This window comes from Macrotis lagotis, chromosome 1, assembly GCF_037893015.1.
Source record: "Macrotis lagotis isolate mMagLag1 chromosome 1, bilby.v1.9.chrom.fasta, whole genome shotgun sequence".
Taxonomy (NCBI): domain Eukaryota; kingdom Metazoa; phylum Chordata; class Mammalia; order Peramelemorphia; family Peramelidae; genus Macrotis; species Macrotis lagotis.
In genome coordinates this window covers 844870771-844888404 of record NC_133658.1, presented here as the reverse complement: position 1 = coordinate 844888404, position 17634 = coordinate 844870771, and the positions used below count along the sequence as shown (strand labels likewise).

At 35.0% G+C, this 17634-nt stretch overlaps 1 protein-coding gene across 1 annotated transcript in view; it reads right to left on the bottom strand.

Annotated features, from left to right (window-relative positions):
* Positions 1–452: 452 nt before the first annotated feature.
* Positions 453–17634, bottom strand: part of LOC141508664 (uncharacterized) — a 39845-nt gene continuing 22663 nt past the window's right edge. Inside the window, exon 5 of the mRNA XM_074217484.1 lies at positions 453–5225. Coding sequence (XP_074073585.1) covers positions 2974–5225 — 2252 coding nt within the window. The 3' untranslated portion in view covers positions 453–2973. The remainder of the gene's footprint in view (positions 5226–17634) is intronic.

Genomic DNA, 17634 nt, shown 5'->3' with positions numbered 1-17634 from the left:
TAACTTGGGAAGAAATATAGGGGAAATGTGTTAGTGGTTAAATACTTGAAGATTTCTCAAATAGCAGAGGTATTATATCAGAACTAGTTGGCTCTACAAAGCAGAACTAGGACCAATGGATGAAAGTCACAATATTTAAAGATATGATAAGGAAAAACTTTCTAATGATTAGTGTTGAATAGACTATTTCAGAAGGTAGTGGATTTGTGTGCACTGTAGTTCTTCAAGCTGAAGATAACTTGCAAGTATTTGAGAATGAGGGAAATAAGATTTCTTTGGTGATCTGAAGAAGTCTAGGGAATCCATCTCAACTTAATGTTTCAAATAACAACACAAAACATACTGAAACTAATTGAAAAAGCTATCTAAAATATTAAAAGGTAAAAAACCTATCAATTAAAAATCCCTGAAGAGTTGTTACTCAAATATAAATTGGACAATACTTTTCAAGAAATTTTCAACTCTGAGATTTTTAGATTGTAAACAAGGAAAATTAGAGTTCAGGCATTTGTATATGGAAAAGTTTTCAGGAAGAGGCAAAAAAAAATGTGACTAGTCTCTATGAGTGACTATAACAGAATGGAAATAGAGGTCATAGGAGCTGAGGATGGCCAAGGAAAGTGAAAGTTCAGAAACATGAGTACTGAAGTTTATGATAATAGTACTAAAAATGGAATGAAGACATGTCTGATGGTGAAATTATTGCTAAGTATGGGTCTATCTGAATAAAAACGAGTTTGCTCGAATGTCTGAGACAGGGTCATACAATTTCCATGAACTTCAAAGGAATAATTTCTAAGTGATGGGAAAGTAATGGCCTGGAAATAATTGTAGAGAATGCAAAACTTATTAATTATATTTACCCTACTGTAAGTGTAAGACAGACTAAATTAGACTGTGAAAAAAGGGAATATTCTGGTAGATGATGAGGGATGTGATATTTTCAAGAAAAAGTCTCATCAGTGAAAGGAAGTAGGAATGCAAAAAAAAATGAAGGGGAAGAGATGAAAGGGGATTTCCTAATAAATTATAATTCCACATTAATAGAAATAAAAGTTAAAGTTTATGCATGCATGACGCAAAACAAGCCAGCATTTTCTGCCACATTTTTTAATGATTGCCACCATAACTTTAGAACCAAATGGGATACAGCAGAATTGGAGTCTATATTATATTTGTGTGTGTGTGTTTTGTAAATAACTATGACCACGAAATTAATCATCAATTTACCAAAGATGATGCTCCACATACTTAGCCATATAATTTCTCAGAGAGAAGATAAAGTGTGCCAAGAGGGATTTCCAATTTTGTATTACTTGTCAGAAACTGGTTTGCATTACACTGCCCAACTGAAAAGTTAGGATAATCTCCATAGCATGTTGTACCAGAGAAAAACTATGTGGAGAGTTATCATTCTCATTTTAAAGATGAGGCTATTAATGCTCAAAGAGGCGAAAGTGGGCTCATACACTTAGATGTGTTAGAAATGGGACTGGAACTGAATTCTTTTTTTTTTCCTGACTCCTAATCTAGTGTTTTTCCCCTTAATATTAAAACAACAGAAGCAGCAAGAATGGTAAATCATGCAAAGAAAGAATTCTGAGGGGCAAATGAAAGTAAAGAGAACATTTTGGTACTAGTTCGATAGCATTAACTTAAGTTTTATTGAGAAAACTCTATATTACAGTTTATAACAAATGTAGAGTAGGAAGTGATCTTATAGACTATCTAGTCCAATAACCTCAAGTTACAGATGGAAACAAACAAACCAAAACTACCACACAGAGAGGTTCTGATTTATCCAAGGTCACAGGAGTCAGAGGGATTTGAATCCAGGTCCCCTAAGTCTAACATCAATGCTCCTTTCTAATGTAATATGCTTTAAGATTATGTCTTTACTATTACTAGAATATTTTTAAAAGAATATAAAAGATATAGATAATTATATGACTTTTAAGGGAATTTATGGAACAATTTAAAAAATATATAGTGTTTCAGGATCCCAAATATTGGCTGCACTAAATCATATAAATCAGCCATTAGCCATCAATATGTATTCTAGGAAAGTAGTAAGATTTAATCTTTCTCCCTCAAAATATTTAAGTCCATAGGAGATGATGATAAACTCTGACAACTTTACTCTCTAATACAGACAGTTCTTGCTTATCATAAGTGGACCTTTCTACAGACCTCTCCCTCTTTCTTGAACTATACCCTAGTAGCCCCAGAGCCAAAGGGACTTTAGTGGCTGGAGGAGATGAATGGTTAGGGTTGGGAACCTGCTGTCTACCCACAGAAAGTCAAAGTTGCATAATGCTTACCTATGGAAAGCAACTGTCTGTATTCCCCCAACTCTCCCACCAAGAAAAACATGACAGGGCATCATTACGCATGTATGCATAATGCATCCCTATTTTATTACAAATATTTCATCCTCACAACAATCTTGTGAGGTATGTACTATCATTTATCTTTGTTTTACAGATGAGGAAACTGAGGCTGAGAGAAGGTAACTGACTTGCCCAAAGACATAGTAACTATCTGTGGCATGATTGGAACTCAGTTTTCCCTATCTTCAAATCTAGAATTTAAGCAGTACACCACAATTTCACTGATAATCTTGAATAGAGTTTCTATAATATCTGATGAAGGATAAACTATTCTAAAGTTTTTCAAGGTAAATACATTCATATGGTTTTCCTTTAATTAGTTATCTGGCGCTAAGGCTTCAGTTATTACTGAAGTTTTCCTACATGCATTGCTTATATAGAATTCTTCAATATTATAAAGTTTCTAATAATATCTCAGGGATCACCATGATTATAGTACAAGCCCTCTGATGTTCATGAAGTTGACCTTTGTAAATATGGGATTTTCACAATCATTACTTTCAAACAGCTTCTCACAGATAGGAATTAAGATATTGGTGTGGCTAAAAGTTTCCCCACAGTTACTATACTCAATGGGTTTCAGTCAAGCATGGATTCTCTGATGATAAATAAGGGATTTCCTGTGGGTAAAGGCTTTCCCACATTCACTACATTCAAAGGGTTTCTCTCCAGTATGTATTCTTTGATGTTCAGTAAGGTTTCCTCTCTGGCTAAAAGCTTTCTCACAATGATTACACTTATAGGGTTTCTTTCCAGTATGAATTCTCTTATGTAAGGTAAGATAAGAGTTGTCACTGAAGGCTTTCCCACATTCATTACATTCAAATGGTTTTTCTCCACTATGAAGTCTCTGATGGTAAATGAAGGATTTCCTGTGGGTGAAGGCTCTCCCACACTTATTACATTCAAAGGGTTTCTCTCCAGCATGGATTCTTTGATGTTCAGTAAGACTGCTTCTGTGACTAAATGCTTTCCCACATTCATTACATTCAAATGGTTTCTCTCCAGCATGCATTCTTTGATGCTCAGTAAGGCTTCCTCTCTGCCGGAATGCTTTTCCACACACATTACATTCAAAGGGCTTCTCTGCAGTATGAATGCTCTGATGTGCTGTGAGGTGTCCCCTTTGTCTAAAGGTTTTCCCACATTCATTACATTCAAAGGGTTTCTCCCCAGTATGGATTTTCTGGTGCTGTGTAAGGTATTTCCTTTGGCTGAAAGCTTTTCCACATTCACTACATTCAAATGATTTATCTCCAGCATGAATTCGCTGATGTTCAGTAAGGTAACCCTTCCGACTAAAGAATTTCCCACATTCTTTGCATTCAAATGATTTTTCTCCAGCATGAATCCTCTGATGTTCAGTAAGGTATCCTTTCCGACTAAAGAATTTCCCACATTCTTTACATTCAAAAGGTTTCTCTCCAGCATGCCTTCTCTGGTGTTCAATAAGTTTCTCTTCTTGGCTGAACATTGCCCCACATTCAGTACATTCAAATGGTTTCTCTCCAGTATGAATTTTCTGATGTTGGGCTAGACGTGAATTTTTGATGAAGGTTTTTCCACATTCATTACACTGAAATGGTTTCTCACCAGTATGGATTCTCTGATGCTCAGTAAGACTTCCTTTGTGACTGAAAGCTTTGCCACATTCTTTACACTGAAAAGGTTTCTCTCCAGTATGAATTCTTTGATGTTCAGGAAGGTATCCCCTTCTGCTAAAGGTCTTTCCACATTCATTGCACTCAAAAGGCTTCTCACCAGTATGAATTCGCTGATGTTCAATAAGATTTCCTCGCTGGCTAAAGGTTTTCCCACATTCGTTACAAAGATAAGGTTTCTCTGAAGTATGAATGCTCTGATGTGTAGTAAGATGACCCCTGTGGCTAAAAGCTTTCCCACATTCATGACATTCAAAGGGTTTCTCTCTAGTATGAATTCTCTGATGTTCAGTAAGGTTTCCCCTCTGACTGAAAGCTTTCCCACATTCATTACATTTAAAGGGTTTCTCCCCAGTATGAATTCTGTGATGATATATAAGGGATGTCCTATGGCTAAAAGCTTTCCCACATTCATTACATGCAAATGGTTTCTCTCCAGTATGAATTCTCTGGTGTTCAGCAAGATGACCCCTATGGCTGAAGGCTTTTCCACATTCTTTACATTCAAAGGGTTTCTCTCCAGTATGAATTCTCTGATGTTCAGTAAGGTGACCCCTTTGACTAAAAGCCTTCCCACATTCCTTACATTCAAAGGGCCTTTCTCTTGTATGAATTCTTTGATGAGATGTAAGATTTCCTCTCTGGATAAAGGCTTTTCCACATTCATTACATTTATGAGGCTTCTGACCTGTATGAATTCGCTGATGTTCAATAAGATATCTCCTCTGGCCAAAGGCTTTCCCACATTCATGACATATATATGATTTGTCTACAGAGTTTGTAATTCGAAATTGAATAAGATCTGAGTGGTAACTAAAGGGTTTCCTGTATTTATTATACTTAGTAAGTTTCTTCCCTAAGGAGATTCTATTATATTTAAGGAGACTTTTTCCTGTAGAAACTTTCTGTTGAATAAGGACTGACCCTGGGTTGAAACATCCTACTAAAGCATTATAGTCACTAGATATTTTTCTAGGAGTGTTTGTTAATTGTCTGGAGTGGTTCTCCTGGTTGCTCTCTTGCCTCTCTAATTTGATATCACATTCCCGAATTTCTCTCCTCTTGGGATTCCAGGTGACTTCTTTTCTGCATCCTTCCTTGGCTATTCTTGTATAATTAGTATGCTTTGGAAATGAATATTCAGTTTCATGCTTAGGTTCCAGGGTAAGATAATCTGAAAGAGATAAAGAAACAGTTTCAACATTTCTTCTGGAAAGAAACTATTTTATAAAAAAAATCTAGATTCTGCTTCTTCCATCACAAAAGATGATTATCCTAGAAAAGGAAGTTAGGTAGTCAAGAGAACTTCATATCACCAAAAAAGCTCTCATCATATAGCAAAATAAATTCTAAACACATGCATGACTGTTATAGAATTAAAAGTTCAATGAGTTAAATGATTTTTTTTTTAGCAAGGCTTTTCCAAGGGTTAAGTGATTTGCCTAAGATCACATGGCTAGGCAATTATTAAGTGTCTGACTGCAAATTTGAACTCAGGTCCTCCTGACTCCAGGGTTGATACTCTATCCACTACATCACCTTAATACCACCTGGGAGGGAATTTTTATAGGAAATTTCTATAGAGGTCTAATTTCTAATATTCTAGATATCTAATAGTAATATCACATAATAAAATATGCAAGGAACTGATTCAAATATATAATAATTACAACATTTTCTTAGAAGTGGTTAAAGAATACAGAAATCAGTTCCCAAGGAAGAAACCCAAGTTATCAACAACTATATGAAAGAAAATATTACAAATCACTAAAATTTAAAAAAAAGTTAAAATGAAAGCAATTCTAATTGTTTTACTTCTCAGATTGGTCAAAATTATCCAAAAAGAAAAACAAATAATTATTGGAGAGACTATGGAAAAACTGATACCTTAGTATCTTCACTGTTGGTGGAAAACTAATTGAGAAATTTTAGAAAACAATTTGAAGCTATGCTCCCAAAATCTCTAAAGTGCACATATCTTTAAAATGATACCATAGGTAGGCCTATACCCCAAAGAGAGCAGAAAAGGGAGAAAAATAATCTTATGCATAAAAATATTTTTAGAAGTTATTTCTTTTGAAGGAAAGCACTTTGCAAACTACTTTTACACATCAATTAAGGAATGACAAAAAAATCTCACTATATTTCAATATAATAAAATATAGTGAGTGCCACAAGAAATGATGGAGTTTCATTGACTTCTGAGTAAACTTCCATTAACTGATAAAGTAAAGTGAACACAGAAAAATTTAGACAGTTTACACAATTGTAAAGAAAAACAACTTTGAAAAACTTAAGAACTCTTATCAATAAAATGTCTAACAACTCTAGTGGCCCAGTGACTAAACATCTCAGCCTTTGACAGAGCAGTGATCAACTCAAGGATGAAGTATACAATTCTGGAGAATGAAATATTCAATTTTGTACTTGGCAAATGTTTATAGAGTTATTTTGCTTAATTATGCTTATTTACTATAAGAACTGTTTTTCTTTCTTTTTCATTTTCATTTGAGGGACGGAGTAAAGGGGAAAGGAGAAGCTAGCACAGTGCTGCCAAGAAATAAAAAGAGGTCAATGAAAAAATTCTTAGAATGCACTTAGTTCAGAAGCACCTATATAGGCTGCCGCTGGGTGGTACAGTAGATAGATCACCCACCCTGGAGTCAAATTCTGCCTCAGACACTTGATACTTACTAGCTGTATGACCTAGGGCAAGTTACTTAGCCCCATGGCCCCACAAAAAAAAAGTAAAAAAAACAAAAGCAAAGAAAAACACAAACAACTTTGAAAGTAATATGACGAATTTATTATATATTGTTTTTAGAGGGAAATTGCACATCTAAATTTCAAGACATCAAAGAGCCTCTTTTACAGCTTCACTTAACATGGAAATGTTTTCTTTGGGAGTCCATTAAGTTCAAAATAAGAAAAATAAAATCTGCTTTGCAGTTCTATGTAGAATAAATAGTAGAGAGGGAAAATGAGACAAAGGTAAGTTAAAAAACTAATGTAATATGTGAGGTAATAGGTGATGAGGGTAGTGGTCATATTAAGTAGAGAAAGAAGAATGGATGTTAGATGTAACAGAAGTAGAACAAAATGTGGCAAATGCCTGGATATGAAAAATAAATAAGACAAAGAAGCAAAAAAGATGACTTTAAGATTATAAACTTGGACAAATGAGATGAGGATGCCTTAGATATAAATATTAAGTTTTGAATTTTGGAAGAGGGACAGAGTTTGAGAAGAAATATAATGAATTGTTTTGAACATACTCAGTTTAAATGGGATATCCATTTTCAAATGTTCAATAGGCAGTTATTTGTGAAGCTATTGAATTTTAGCTTATTAAGAGTCTACTCATTGTAATCAAGGTTTCTTTATATGCTATCAGTTTGTTAGTTATATTTCGTACCAACTAAAAATTTGATTAGCAGTAGGGACTCCCTTTAATTTTGTATTTGTAAAATTATTTATTTAGCATAGTATCTGGTAGGAAATAATAAGTTATTAAATGTTTTTCATATACAATTCTTTATTGGTAATGTATTGAATCCTACTTATTATACCACCATGAACCTATCAATTGTCATGGGATGACACTTATATGAAGTCATACAGTATTACCAAAAGACTACTACCATAAAAATATGTACCTTTATTCCATGCTGAAGTCTGAGATCACGAACAATACTTCTACAAATTCCCAAAGGCAATCCAGACTGCTCTTCTTCTCATCAATTAAGTCTGTCCAAGATATGTGTATTGATGGACTAACACCACTGAGGTGTCTATTAAAGTATATATCATAAATGACCATCTTTATCCATTTGTGCTGTTTTTTTAAAATGTGCAATATACTATATTTCCCTGTGTTTAAGATGCTTCCATGTATAAGAGACACCTTAATTTGGGGGCCCAAAATTTGAAAAAAAAATGTATTATATAAGTTATTGCACTCATTTTATTCATCATAAATTTCACACAACTCCTCATCACTGTCAAAACTCCCATTCATTAGCTCATCCTCATCTGTATTTGATGACAAATCACTGTCCAAGGAGAAGCTCTAATCCTGCCTGTGATAAAAGTCTGTGGTTGACAACTAGCACACTCTGGATAAGTCTGGTACATGGATGCATGCCTTGTCCATTCCATTTCATGAAGCTGAAGCCCTCATTGTGTCCTTCTTTGAAATCAATTTCTTTTTCATTAGCAATTCTTCTTGCCTCCTGCTGAACCATCTTGGTGGACACAGGAATTCCACTTGTCCTTTGCTTTTCAATACATCTCTTCAATTTTCTCTCTAAATCAAGACATTTGGCTGATTTGCCTCTCATGGCCTTCTTCTGCAGTGGTGTTTTCAATACAGTTTCTTCTTCCCTGAGCCAGTCTCAGATTGTTTTCTCAGTTGTAGAAGGACCAAACTTACATTCAGCAGCATGATTTCCGTTCACTTTTGCAAACTGTATCACTTTGAACTTGAATTCAGCACTGTACAAAAGTCTTTTCTGAGCCATTTCTGGGCAGAACATGGCAAAATGTAACCTAATATACCAGTAACAAATGTGAAACAATGAGCACAGACAAGAAGCATGAAAAAGTGGGAACTGCAAGTAAAAAATCTACAACCACTGTATAAGATGCTCCCAGTTTTTAAACCCCAAATTTTCCAAAAAGGGGGCATTTTATACATGAGTTGTACAGTTGTCTTAGGAGACACATAAATATTAATGGACTTTATGGCATCATCACAAAACCACATGCAAAAAGAGGATCCAGAGAAGCTTGACATCTATAAGGAACTCTTCTTGCCCTTGGAGTCTGTGTAAGATAGTGTCATTTTTGGTATACAAGCTACTACTTGTTTTATGCTTTACTTAATACTAATGATCAGAATTTTGAATAAATTTGTCTCTGTTCTCATACCTATGAAAGAATTTAGCATAATTTTTATATAAGGATTAAAGGAAAAGAAAAAGAAAAGGCTTCTAGGGCAGTACTTCAATGTAACCAGTAAAAAGGGGCTTTTGCTTGTTTTATAAGCACTATGGAATTTTATATTCTCAATAGCTTTTAGTCAATTTTGTATGGTAAAGACACAGAATGTTTTTACAATGCCTGACTGTTTCCTTCTCAAACATTTAACAAGGATGCTCTATATTCATATGGTGCTAACTCATAAAATTACTGTATTTTAAATGAAAAAGTAGACTTACAGATCAGGATTGATATTTTGTTTTCATTTTGATGTAATCAAAAAGTCTGATTTTCCTTCCCCTCTTTTAGGTATCTTGAAAATCAATCCATCAGTACTCTCAAAACTGGCTTGCCTAAAATATACTTGCTCTAGTACAAGCTGCTCTTATTTCTTTTAAAATTTGCTTTAGTGTCATGGAGCAATGCTGGATTCACTGAGCAAAAGAGGGATTTGCCAAATAATAGTTATTAAATTATTAATTATTATTAATAACTATTATTAATAACTATTAAATTAATAGTTATTAAATAATCCTTAATCCTCCTTAGAGAAATCTATTCTTAAATCAGTCTATTTGTTATACTCCTTTCAGTTTCACAATGCTTAGGAGGATTTTAATTAAGTAGGTCTCTAAACTTTAAACTCTTTTCCTCTACTGCTTCTCTTTTTATAGACTGATTGACTATTGTTTTTTTAGGTTTTTGCAAGGCAAATGGGGTTAAGTGGCTTGCTCAGGGCCACACAGCTAGGTAATCATTAAGTGTCTGAGACCAGATTTGAACCCAGGTACTCCTGACTCCAGGGCCGGTGCTTTATCCATTGTGCCACCTAGCCGCCCCAATTAGATTAACTATTATCATCTATCATTATCCTCAAGATTTTTAAATTAAATTCTCCAATTCTAAGCAAGTGTGATCCTTGGTTGGAATGTGAGCTCCTCTGTAGGCTTAGAGATCAGATTCTATAGTGTAAAAGTGTGAAGAAATAAAATGGAGGCCAAAATCAAGTGCAGATGAAGTGAAATTAGAGAAGAGATTGAAGGTTTGAGGGAAGAAAAGCTTTGGATGTGGAATAAAGAATATTATCTGAAAAGAGGCCCTTTGAAGCATCTTTTTTAAATGCAAAGAAAAAAGGTCAGAAAGAAGCACAATCAAGACAGCTTTGAATTCATTAAATTTATTATATATTTGAAAAGCAAGTTATACATAACAAAGACCTGCAGTTTCATGTGTAATCCTTTTTCTATTCTAAATATAAGGAAATAACCTTATTAAATGTAAGTTCAATTTAGATTATTTGGGAGCAGCTGGGTGACACAGTGGATGGAGTCAGGAGAACCTCAGTTCAAATTCAGACTCAACTACTTAATAATTACCTAGCTGTGTGACCTTGGGCAAGTCACTTAACCCCATTGCTTTGCAAAAACAAAAAATTAGAATATATTTTTTAAGAATGAATATGAAATAATGCCTGTAAAACAACCACAAAATGTAAATTCCTTAAGAGTCTTTCAGTTTTGGTACCTGGTAATCACTTAATATTACTGAAATTACAGCAGTCAGGATTCACATAAGGTTACAAAACCATGAAATTTTAGATCTAGTTAGCTTGTATGCTTTTTTTTGACACTTGGACTTAGGACCTGTAAAGAAAAAATATATAAGGCAAAATAGGAAGCAAACCAGGGGACTTATGGGAATAGATGAATAAAAGAATAAGAGTCACAAAAGGTAGATGCCAATGCACTATTGTAAAGGGAGGAAAGAAAAGTCAAATTCAAGAAGATGAACTAGAAGATCACTGAGGATTAAGGAACAAAAAGTATATCAAAAAATAACAATGTGAAGGAAAAAACAGAAGGACTGAATCCTGTAGTCCTGGAGGTAAATTTTGGAATTCACAATCTTGGGAGTTAAAGGAACCTCAAGTGATGGTAAGATAAAGCACCTGTGAAGATGTCTCTAGAAGGATTAAGATGGTTTCATTCTAGTCTGCAAACTTATGATATAGGAGGTCAAATAAAATGAGTCCAGCAATATATTTAATTTAATGAATCTGATGCCAGTAGATGGATTTTTTAGAAAGGAAGATAAGCCAGGTACTAAAATTATTGATGAAGTGTTGAAAACACTGGTAGGATGAATGGGATAAAGGATTCAATTGAATGCTGTAGAACTCAAAGGAAATTCCTGAATGCTAATGAGAGAAGAATGAAGAATATACTGATTTCCTACTGACACTGAGTCAGAGTCAAAAAGTGGTTGAGAATATTAGTGTGATAGATGTGCTATTATCTTTTTTGTTAATTTAAGCAAATTTTATATTTTTTATTTCTGTACAAATGATTTTTATATATTATTGAATATTCTTAAGAATAAAAATAATACACCCTCCCCCCCAAAAATATAGACCCTCATTAGCAATAAAGAGAAAAAAATAAAAAAAATGTGCCTCAGTCTGTGTTCTAGTACCACCAGGTCTGTCACATTCTTAAGTAGCACAAAAGCTACTTCCATATTTTTCCACCATTGGCACTGCTCCCTCCATTCATACCTCCCCACTACCATATACTATATTTTCTCTCTCCTTTCACTCTGTCCTTCCTCTTAAATGTGCCGTAGGGTAGCTGAGTGGTGCAGCAGACTGATCACCAGCCCTGGGGCCAAGAGGCCCCCAGCCAACACACCACACCTTAGGCCCAGCAGCCACCCCGCCCTGTGGTCCCTGGACAGGCCATCTAGTCCCAGCCCCTTGCAATCTGACCACCTATGGTCTACCCTCTCCTCCATCACTCACATCCCAACACCTTTTCTCCTTTTTACGCTAGATGTCTATAGCCCATTGAGTATATATGCTGTTTCCTCTCCGAGCCACCTCTGATGAGAGCGAAGGTTTCCTTGTTCCCCCTCACCTTCCCCCCTTCCATGAGCAATAGCTCACTGCAGTAACTTTTTTAAAAATCTTGTTATATGAAATATCTTAGCCTATTCTACCTCTCCTTTCTCTTACTCCCAATATTTCCCTTTTAGCCATTAACTCGATTTTTACAACATATCTTGAAATTCAGCTCTCCTGTGCTTCATCTATAAAAGCTCCTTCTACCTGCTCTATTAAGTGAGAAGTTTCATATGAGTGTTATCAGTATCATTTTTTTCTATGCAGGAATACATGCATAAGTATTAAGTCCCTCATATTTTATCCTTCTGATTAAGTCACTAATATTTTATCCTTCTCCACTCTCTTTGCTTCACCTGAGTCCTGTATTTGAACATCAAACTTTCTGTTCCGCTTTGGCCATTTTAACAGAAACATTTGAAATTCCCCTAGTTCATTGAAAGTCCATCTTTTCCCCTGGAAGAGGATGTTCTGTTTTGTTGGGGAGTTGATTCTCGGTTGCATTCTGAGCTCTTCAGTCTTCAGGAATATTATATTCCAAACCCTACGAGCCCTTAATGTAGTTGCTACTAAGTCCTGTGTGATCCTGACTGCAACTCCACATTTGAATTGTGTCATTCTGGCTGCTTGAAATATTTTCTCTTTGACTTGGGAGTTCTGGAACTTGGCTACATTATTTCTGAGGGTTGTTTTTGGATCTTTTGCAGGGGGAGAGCAGTGGATTCTCTCAATTTCTATTTTGCCCTCTACTTCAAGGATATCTGGACAATTTTCCTGTAGGAATTCTTTAAAAAAGATATCAAGGCTCTTTTCATGATCATGACTTTCAGGTATCCCAATAATTTTTAAATTATTTTTCCTGAATCTGTTTTCCATATCAAGTTGTTTTTTCAATGAGATGTTTCACATTTTCTTCTAAATTTTCATTTTTTTGGTGTTAAAGTATTGTGTCTTGACTTCTTGTAAACTCAACAGCTTCCTTTAGCTCCATTCTACATCTGAAGGATTTGTTTTCCTCAGAGAGCTTTCTTATCTCTTTTTTCATCTGGCCAATTCTGTTTTTTTAAAGCATTCTCCTCAATAATTTTGTGAACTGTTTTATCCATTTGACTTCTGTTGATTTTTTTGTTTGTTTGTTTTTTTAGGTTTTTGCAAGGCAAATGGGGTCAAGTGGTTTGCCCAAGGTCACACAGCTAGGTAATTATTAAGTGTCTGAGACCGGATTTGAACCCAGGAACTCCTGACTCCAAGGCCAGTGCTTTATCCACTACGCCACCTAGCCGCCCCGACTTCTGCTGATTTTTAACATGTTATTTTCTTCAGCATTTTTTTGGAACTCCTTAACTAAGCTGTTGACTTCTTTTTCATGCTTTTCCTGTATCTTTCTCATTTCTTTTCCAATTTTTCTTCTACCTCCCTTACTTAATTTTCAAAATCTTTTTAAAACTCTGTCATAGCCTGAGCCCAATTTCCATTTTTCTTGCAGTCTTTAGTTGCAGGAGCTTGTACTTCCTCATCTTCAGATTGAGTATTGTGATCTTTCTTGGGATCATAGACAATGTATTTCTCAATGGTATTCCTCTTTTATTTTCTATTTACTTACTTCCCCAGCCTGTGCCTGGTTTTGGGGTGCTTCCTGAGCTTCTGAGTATTATTGGGACACTCCCACACATAGATCTCAATGTGTGAAGCTCATCTTCCCTCCTGGTCTGTGAATGACCACAAGCGCACCCCTCTACCATGGGGATGAGGTGGGCGAGGGGCCTGCTGTTCTATGGGGGGGGGGCCTAGATTGTGATCAGAGGCCCAGAGTCCTGTTCCAGGGTCAGAGAACAGACCTCACAAGTCTCTCTCCACTCCCCTATTTTTGGTAGGTTGAGCATTCAAGTCTCAGTTACCTGGGGTTCTCCTGCTTACTGGCTCCACCTGCTTCTTTTTCCTGGATCTGGGCTGCCACCACCACCACCACTGCTCGCTGAGTGCCCTGAGGGCTGGGCTTCATGTTCTCACATTGCCACTGATCTTCCAAGTTGTGTCCAGTGCTCCCTGGGGTGTAGGTCAGGAAACTGCCCCCACTGCCATGAGCCACAGCTCCCAGGCACCTCAGGTCTGCCTCCGGGAGGCTGAAGTTCCTTCACTCTGGTGGGCCGCCCCTCTAACCCTGTGGAGCAGAGCCTTTCCACTATTTTCCAGGTTACCTTGTTCTGGAGAACTGCCTCACTGGAATCCTCTGTGGGTTCTGTCTCTCAAAAATTTAGTTAGTCATAATTTTATGAATTTTGAAATATTATGGCAAGAGTACCTAAGAGTCTCTTCTCCTGATGCCATCTGGGCTCTGCCCCAACATACTCTTTTCAAAAGAAAATATGAACTAAACTGGAATCAAGATTATAAGAAAATATTTAAGATGAAATGAAGTTTGAACCACAGAATAATTATCTCATACTCAAAGCATCAATTAAAAATTTATATTTATATAAAATATATATATGTAAATATTTATAGTATAAAAAACTGCTTCTTGGTACCTTCTTCTCTCTTTAAAACCTCTTTACTACCATCCCTATAGAAGTAGATCTCACAAAAGTGAAAGCTGTTTGTTACATGTGTTTTATTATTTTTTTTCCTTGAGGTTTATGGTTAGTATTGCCAAAGACTATATTACCTATAGCCTAAGGACAATAGGGCTATATTGGGTAGAGGCAGAGAATCACGAAGATTGAGTTTCAATCCTGCTTCAGAGATTTAATAGTTGTATGATGCAGGGAAATCTGTAAAAAAGAACAGTAATACACTGTCCAACAGAGTTATATATGCAAATCAAAATGTATAAAAAGCACTTAAAAGCACTATAAATCAATATTGCTATTAGAAGCTTTTATGAACCTAAGGGTGACCTCTTGTAGACTTAACTATGCTGATCCCCAGACAATGACAATGACAATAGTATTACACTTGAAATATTTAAGGCCTTCAAGAATACAGAATCACTGTGCCATATAGGATTAAACAAAAGTGGGGGATTTTTGCTGAATGCAAGGAATATCATCCATAGGTTAAAAATTTCGTATCATTTATCTGGAATCTTTCTTTGCAATTAATGGATCTGGAGCATATTTACTTAAAAACAGCCAGTTAGCCTCAGGCACTTACTAGCTTTGTGTGAAACCCCAAGCAAGTTACTTAACTTGTCTGCCTCAGTTTTCTTAATTTAAATTAGAGTTATAATTATCATACAGGATTGTGTTAAGAATCAAATGAAAGGATTATAAGGTGTTCAGTATATGTGATATCATTAGTACTTAAACGTTTATTGAGGTACGGCTGGCATTGCTACTGTTTGCCCACAATGCGGTTGGATCTTTAAAAAAAGTACCTTCACATCTGACTATAATAAGACACTAGTCAACTACTTACAAGTAAACTTGAACCACCTTATACTGGAGAATGTTTTGAAGCCAAAGCCAGAAAGCTCAATATTGTGAGAATACTTCTTAAAAATGTAAAGTACAATATGGTACATGAATTTAAGTAAAAACTGATGATATGAAATAATTAATAGCTATAATATGCTAGCTGTGAGCAAGGCAATGTGCTAAATGCCTTATGCAAAGAAAAGGTTAAAAAACAGTCCCTGTTTTAAGTAGCAAAAAGTTTGTGGTTATAGTGATACAAATGCACCTAAGGTATTCTGTAAGCTAGATTGGGATACAGTTGCTTATACCAGTAGTATCAAATTCAAATAGAAATGGATACTTTTTTGCCAGGCATTTCTACTTTAAAAAACTACTACAAATTAACATTATTTATGTTTTATTACATTTTTATTTATCTTGCTAAATATTTCCCAACTATATTTTAATCTACTTCAAGCAAGCACTTGGGAATGTGGTAGAATGCAGATGTTTTGAATATTCTGGTTTATACTATATTAAATCTGTTGATTGAGTAGTTTTAAATCTCTATTGTGTTATCAGAGGGTAAAAATAGACTTGGAAGCTGTAAAAATAAGAATAATTAGGAAAATTTTACAGTGACATTGTTACAAAGTACAATAGAGAGTGTGCCAATTCACAAAGGGCAATAATGTCTTAAGTTTCAGTTTTAGTACAGAATAAGTAGTTATGTTTGTTCTTATATATGAACATAGTTCAAAAGCCCTTTTCCTACAACAAAAACAAAAACAGTAACAAAAACCATAAAGTACAGAGTTTAGAGAGAGAAATAAAAGGAAGCAGGACATGGTTACTAACTTACTAAAATTATTGTTTTTTTTTTAATTTGGCAGATAGAATATAACAAAGCTTCTATTTTCATGAAAGATCATTTTGTATTGTTTTGTTGAGTTTCTCCAGAATGAAAACTAAAAAGAAAGAAATTCCTTAATCTAGCTAAATAATTATATAATATTTCAGTCTTTAACAGAATTTTTTAATTTGGTAGTTTAGACCTGATTTCAACCTTGTACCAGCATGACAGCTGTATCAAAAGCACTTTTCTACCAAGAGTCCTACTTTGACCTGAGGACAACTAAGGTGTACTAACAAAAGGAGGGGCACTTAGTATAAAACATCTTTTCTCTCACAAAGTAAATCAAAGCTGTTGACAAAAGTATGCCAACTTGACTTTTCAATATTTTGTAAATGACAAATGTAAATTAAACCTACTCTGCATTATAAAGTTCCCAATGTTAATGTGTTGCATGAAGTGTGATATTTGATGAGAGATAACATACACAACACAGGTTCCCTGTCAACATTTCATAAAAACCATTTTTCTTCAATCTCAATTTTTTGAGGCTTCAAAAGGATGCATATGGTATTGAACACCACATCTTTTTATGATTTTTTTCTCCATCATTAACTTTATATAAAGTAGTAACTGAAAGCTTTTCCCAAAGCATTGCAATTTATATGATTTCTGTGTAAATTCTCTATAGTTTCTCTGGTAACTACAAAGCTATTATCCCAAATGAATTGATGTCAAGTAAGGCTTTTCTTCTGGGTGAATGCTCTCCCACATTCAATACACTCAAAGGGTTTCTCTCCAGTATGAATTTTCTAATGTTAAATAAGATGTTTTTCCTAAAAGTTTTCTGACATTCAATGCACTCAAAAGATTTTTCTTCACTATTAAGTCTCTGATGTTTAAATCTGCCCTTTAGCAGAAGGCTTTTTTCCATTGGTTACATTCAAAGGGCTGCTCTCCAGCATGAATCCTCTGGTGCTCCATAAGGTTACACCTTATAATTGAAGTTTTTTCCCCACACTGATTACATTCTATGATTTCTCTCCAGCAAGCATTCTCTGATGTTCAGTAAGGCTTCCTGTCTGTCTAAAGGTCTTTCCCACATTCATTACATTTAAAGGAATTTTTTTGTTTATGAATACCTTGACATCCTATAAGATGCCCTTGTCAGTTGAAAGTTTTTCCACATTCAATGCATACACAAAAGACTTCTGTCCAACATGAACTCTCTGATGATTAAAAAAAGGGGGGGTATTTGTGACTATTTATCTTCCCACATTCTTTACATTCAAAGGGTTTATATATTTTACAGGAATTCTCTGATATTGAGTAAGGTTTTCCTTATGGCTAAAATTTATCCCATAATCATTACATTCAAAGGATTTTTCTCCAGTGTGAATTCTCTAATGTTGATAAAGGTATGAGTTAATGCTGAAAGTTTTCCTGCAATCATTACATT